Raw genomic sequence first — 5,491 nt, 5'->3', positions numbered from 1 at the left:
CTGCAGATAGTATAAACGGTTAAGCTCCAATCCAGAACAAAACTTTGTCCACATTTGTTATTGCATTTAATGAAAATTGTCACACATTTGCTCTACTACTTTTGTATTTTCTTAATTCAAATCCTTTGTACTCTAGTTAAAAAGATCCTATGTACAATGTCCCTTTTTCATTTTATTTTCCAGGAAATATGTTTTGGCAGAAGAAAAGAATAATTATAATATTTGTTTGTATTTTGAAAAGATACAATTTATGTTGTATAAACGTTGGCGAAAAGTATTTTAAAACGAGGATTTACAAAATTAATTGATCGTTGTTTGTATTTTAGTAAATGCGTTATTACGAAGAAGAAAGAAACTTAGGAAAAGTAAAAATCATGTCCATTTGAAAAAGGGTAAATAGTGCTTAATTCCTCTGTGGTTTGGATTTTGTACCTTTAATACTTTAATATAAGCACATAACCACTCGTATTTTCAAAAATTTCATCAACCAAATGAGTGATTGTTTGACGAGCGAAATACCAGGGATTTACGTGCTTATATTAAAAATACGAGGGGTATGTGCAAAGAACTCAAATAATGGTTCAAATAAGTAAAAAAAAAAAGCACAAATGCAGAAATAATGGTTCAAATAAGTAAAAAAAGAAAAAGAAAAAAAATATATTTTTTAAGAAAAAGAAAAAAAGAAAACTACAATAAGTAAAAATTCACAGAGTGGCTTAAAGTCAGTCATGTGACTAACAGGCTCTGATTATTCCAAAAGCTAAAACAAAAATATTACAATAAATAAAAAACATATTAGACAATCCTAACACCATGAATCCAAACTCCCAAATATTTCTAAAATGATAGTAATAATAATAATCATCATTTCTTTAATCCCTATTATTCAAGCAACACGAATCACGCACTCCGAGGCGACGAGGGTCCCGCGGAAGACGAATCGCCCCCCATGGAATTTAGAGCTGACTCAGCAGTGAAAGATCCGTTATTGCCAGTTTCATCGGTGGAGGACATAATCGGAATTTTGACGGAAGCTCTTTCCATCTCCTTCTCGAGCTCCTCCTCTTGCCTCAGCGCAGTGAATTGGGTGTCTAATGACTTTGCTGCCCCTAGCCATGCAAGAACAATTACGAGAAGTATGCCACCTAGATAAGGTGTCGAATTCGCCAGAGATCCGAATGTGAGAATCATGAATTGCTGAATTAGGGCGCCACCGGATTTTCCCAACGGGTTGCACACGACGTCGATTGCCGCCTTCCCTTTAACCTGAAAAATGAAATTTTTGTTTCGTATAAAGAACGTAACTTATATGTATAGTTGTTTCTTGAATTCTTGAAAAAATCATATACATTTGTTCCAAAAAACAAATTGAAAAAAAAAATTCGAAATTTCGGAAATCGGAATGAAAAAACTTGTTCCGAAATCGAAGTAGGCAGAATTCGGAATTTCCATTTTTGTAGTCATGTATAATATAAAATACATAATAATAATAGTGATATCAGAAAAAAAAATTGAGAATTTTGAAAATATTTTCGGAAATTAAAATTGGATCAGAAATCGAAATCTAATATGTATGTATTCCTATTCCGTTACCAAAAAAAGTCGGAACATTCAGAATTTGGAATATAAAATATTGCTACAAAATTCAGAAATATTCGGATCGGAATCGGTAGAATTCGGAAATTCCGTTCCGATTTCCACCCTACTTATTTGTCTTTAATTTCCGAGATCATAAGGGGTGTACGCAAATAAAAAATAACCGAGGGACTACTTCGACAATTATAGCAAAAATCAAGGGTACCGAATGTAGTTAATCGAAGAGTACAACAAACCTTGGTATCTTCGTCCAATGGAATGTAAGCCATTTCCTTGCACGGATCGAACAAGCTGTACTTTGCACTCTTACTGAATATATTCTGCATCGCACCGACGTACACAGCCGCTAAAAGTGGGGTCACTCCGATACCAGCGAGCGCCGGAGAAAGCGGGCCCCCAAACAGAATCAACGAGAAGAAACCAACTCCGGTGAGAAGCAACACCGTCGGAGTAATCTTCGCAGCCACTCCCCAGCCGTATTTGTTGAACACCCACTGGCTCAGAAGCATCATTATGAAAGTTGCTATTCCGGTTGCCGTCGAGAAATCTCCCATAAACGACGAGTACTCGTTCGGCGTCGGGAACTGCGCAATTTAGATAGTCCGATAAATAAATAAGTTTATATATATATTTTATTTTTTTATTTTTTTAGAGTTATTAAATACCTGAGCTTTAAGCTTCGATTTCCATGTGACCTCGACGAGGTTAATGCTAATACCGTATGCGACGACCAAAGTGGCGAGGTCTCTTATATATCTCGACGACACCAAAAATTTTATGCTCTCCATTGTACTCATTTTCGGCTTCTCCTAAAATAGACGAAGAATATAGTTAGGTAACAGTAATACAGCATGGTAATTAGGGCCTGTTTGGCTTGGCTTTTAAACTATTAAAAATATCTTATACGGTGTTTACGAGCTTATAAGCTATTAAAATGTATTCGGTAAAAAATATTAGAAAAGTCTTTGAAAAATCCAAAAATAAGCTCTTTCAAGAGCTTACAAGCTATTTTTGAAAGCCTTTTGTATTTAAGAGCTTATAAAATCGGAAAAAAAAAAAAAAAAAACTTATCATCTCCATATACAAACACTAGAATTTTTAATTTTTATACGCGCATAAAACGAAAAACAACTCCTCAGCTCCATATCCGAACACTTGGATAGTTGGATATTTAATTTTTTAAATAAGATTTCACAAGCTTATCAGATGTTTAAAATAAGTTTAGCCAAACGGGCCCTTAGAGCAATGGATTAGCTACAAGAAAAAGTCGATCAAGGCACTATTTAAACAGCTAACAAAAAAAGAAATGCTAGAAGTGAATTAATTACCTTCTTCTTCATACTACGAGAGGGAAGATCAACGTTATTGTTGACCCACCAATAAAGACCGCAAATGGCGAAACCCATGACTACGACGATACTCATCATGGCCTTTAGGGATATGGCCCACCCGTCAACTCCCGGGCCCAAGCTTTGCCTCATTTGAGAAAAGTATTTCACCGTCCGACCCGAGAAAATTAGGGCAACGTTTGCACCGAGTCCGAAGAGTGGATAGAATTTCTTTGCTTCGTCGATAGTAGTAATCTGTTGAGACAGTGCAGTAAACGAGTGTCATGTACAAATTACGGAAAAGAACTACTACAACACGATTCTTGAGACGACGAGGTCGATAAATTATTGATATTGAAACTAAAAACTTTCTGCTGCTAGAAGCTACCAAATCATAGTTCGATCAATTACAATTTGCAATCCAGCTCCATATTACGGACCACTAGTCGTACTACATAATATTCAAGAACTAACGAATAGGAAGAATCATGAATTACTTATCGATAGTAAATTATAAATGGATGACTCAAAAAAATAGCCAATTCCAAAAATCACCATTCGATCAATTTTCAATCCAGCCGCCACGTTACAGAAGCCACTAATCTTACTACATAATATTCAAGAATCGACAATACGGAAGAATCTTGAATCACTTATCCAAAGCAAATTATAAATGTACGGTTCAAAAATAAAAAAAACGAACTAAACGACGAGACGAGAAAACTACCTGATTAGCAAACCCCCAAAACAGAACAGAGACAACCACACTCCCCCAAAGCTCAGCCATGACATAGAACAAACAGAAACTCCATATCCTCATTATCGCAAGCGGCCCAAGAAACCTCGGCCCCAACGTATTGAGAAGCTTATCCGCAAGCGCGGTCGGGTGGAAGTAGTTGCTGAGCGGATACAACACGAACCCAAACGCCCCGAAAAACGCGATAAACGGAAGAATCACCGTATAAAACAGAGCCTCCTTCGACAACACATTCGACAACTTGGTGTACAGAACCATGAACCCAATCGCCATCGGCAAATTCACCCACGTTTTCAAGAACGGTATGATTTCGGCACTCGAACCTTTCGCCGTCACCACCAACACATCCTTTGTATCCCTCAAAATAGTGTAATTGAACAGAATACAAAAAAACATCAGCCCAAGTGGCAGTATTTTCTTCAGGGTCGCCACCTCCACACCCAACAGCTTCGGCTGGTCGCCGCCGCCTGCGGCGGCGGAGGCGGCGGCAGCCGCCTCCGCCCTGCATACAGGGTAGTTTCTGCTCTTCTGACCAACCAATTGAGGCTTTGTGGAAAAGCCATGGAATTTAGAGAACCCATTTAGAGATAAGGAGGAGCCGTTGAGCAAACCTGGTTTTAGTACAGGGTTTATTACATGGTTGTATCTGTACCTTAAACCCTGTAATGGCGGAGGTAGGAGAGAAGCTCTGGTTCTGGGGTTTGATGGTAGTGAGAGGAGCCCTTTTGACTGTAGAACGCCTTGCATTTTTTTTCCTTTCTCTCTCTCTCTCCACTCTCTCTCTACTCTCTCTGTATCTCACCTCTTTCTCTCTCTCTCTCTATTCTTTGTTACAATGCAAAAAACTTATCAAGAATTGATTTTTACGAGACGAAGATGACAGAGAAAGAGGGGTATGGAGAATGGAGATAAGGTTTGGGAGAAAGATTGCTCCTTTGCTCGGAGAGGGGTTTTGAGGAAAGTGAAGAAGTTGTCTTTATATAGCAGAATGAAACGAAACCCTTGAATTGTATACTGACAAAATTAGTACTATAAAAAAAAAAAAAGAGAAATTAAATAGTACTTTAGTTTTTTTTTTTTTAATTAATTATTAGTTTTACAGCAAAAAATCTTGATGTCAGGGATTTGCAGAGAAATGGGATTTATTTTTAGTATAAACAAAATTCTTAACACGCAGTTTTGTGAAATAAAAATTGATTTTTTCCTTTTTATTTTATGTAAGAAAATTTAGTACAAAAAAAAAGAGAGAAAAAAAAAAACTTGTGGGTGCTACTATTTGGCTGCTGATATTTTTTTTGAAGACGTGGATTCCTAAATAAATCGCATTTTATTTTGTTTTATTTTTTGTTCAATTCCGTGCATCGGACATGTCAAATTGCTCGTTATCGGTCAAAATAAGAGTTTAAAAGCATGTAGCATGCCTAATTTGGGATCATGGTCCACTCAATTATGCTCATGTTCATACGTTTAATTATGTGATATATAAACTAATTTGGTGGCAATTATTTTGTTGCTAAATATGTTTTTAGGTATATTTTTTTAGGTTTGCTTTGGTATTAATTTCTTCTATGTTATACTGGTTGAAAAAACACTAGGGGCCTCTTTGGTTTGCAATATTAGACCTGATGGGATGAATAATACCTTCGTGTATTATGTTTGGTTTGGTGGTTTGGTGAGGCCTTGATAAAGGGGCCCACAGTTTCCATCCCTCAAATGAATTATTGACAGTCACGCCAATATTGGCGTGATATGCTGTCATCAATTAATCCTATCATCTAATGGGTTGTACAATATCGTTTTTGCCCTTGCA

At 36.8% G+C, this 5,491-nt stretch overlaps 1 protein-coding gene across 1 annotated transcript; it reads right to left on the bottom strand.

The window, feature by feature from the left end:
* Positions 1–635: 635 nt before the first annotated feature.
* LOC105975647 (plastidic ATP/ADP-transporter) lies at positions 636–4,706 on the bottom strand. Its single transcript, XM_013000841.2, has 5 exons — positions 3,652–4,706; positions 2,925–3,179; positions 2,262–2,405; positions 1,833–2,180; positions 636–1,266 (listed from the first exon to the last, which is right to left on the bottom strand). The coding sequence occupies exons 1-5, from the start codon at positions 4,426–4,428 to the stop codon at positions 901–903; spliced, it is 1,890 nt and encodes a 629-aa protein (XP_012856295.2). The 5' UTR covers positions 4,429–4,706; the 3' UTR covers positions 636–900.
* Positions 4,707–5,491: the final 785 nt, after the last annotated feature.

The sequence above is a fragment of the Erythranthe guttata genome, chromosome 9 (assembly GCF_056151865.1).
Source record: "Erythranthe guttata isolate IM_541 chromosome 9, IM_541, whole genome shotgun sequence".
In the NCBI taxonomy this organism is placed as follows: Eukaryota; Viridiplantae; Streptophyta; class Magnoliopsida; order Lamiales; family Phrymaceae; genus Erythranthe; species Erythranthe guttata.
This window is presented reverse-complemented; position numbering and strand designations above follow the sequence as displayed.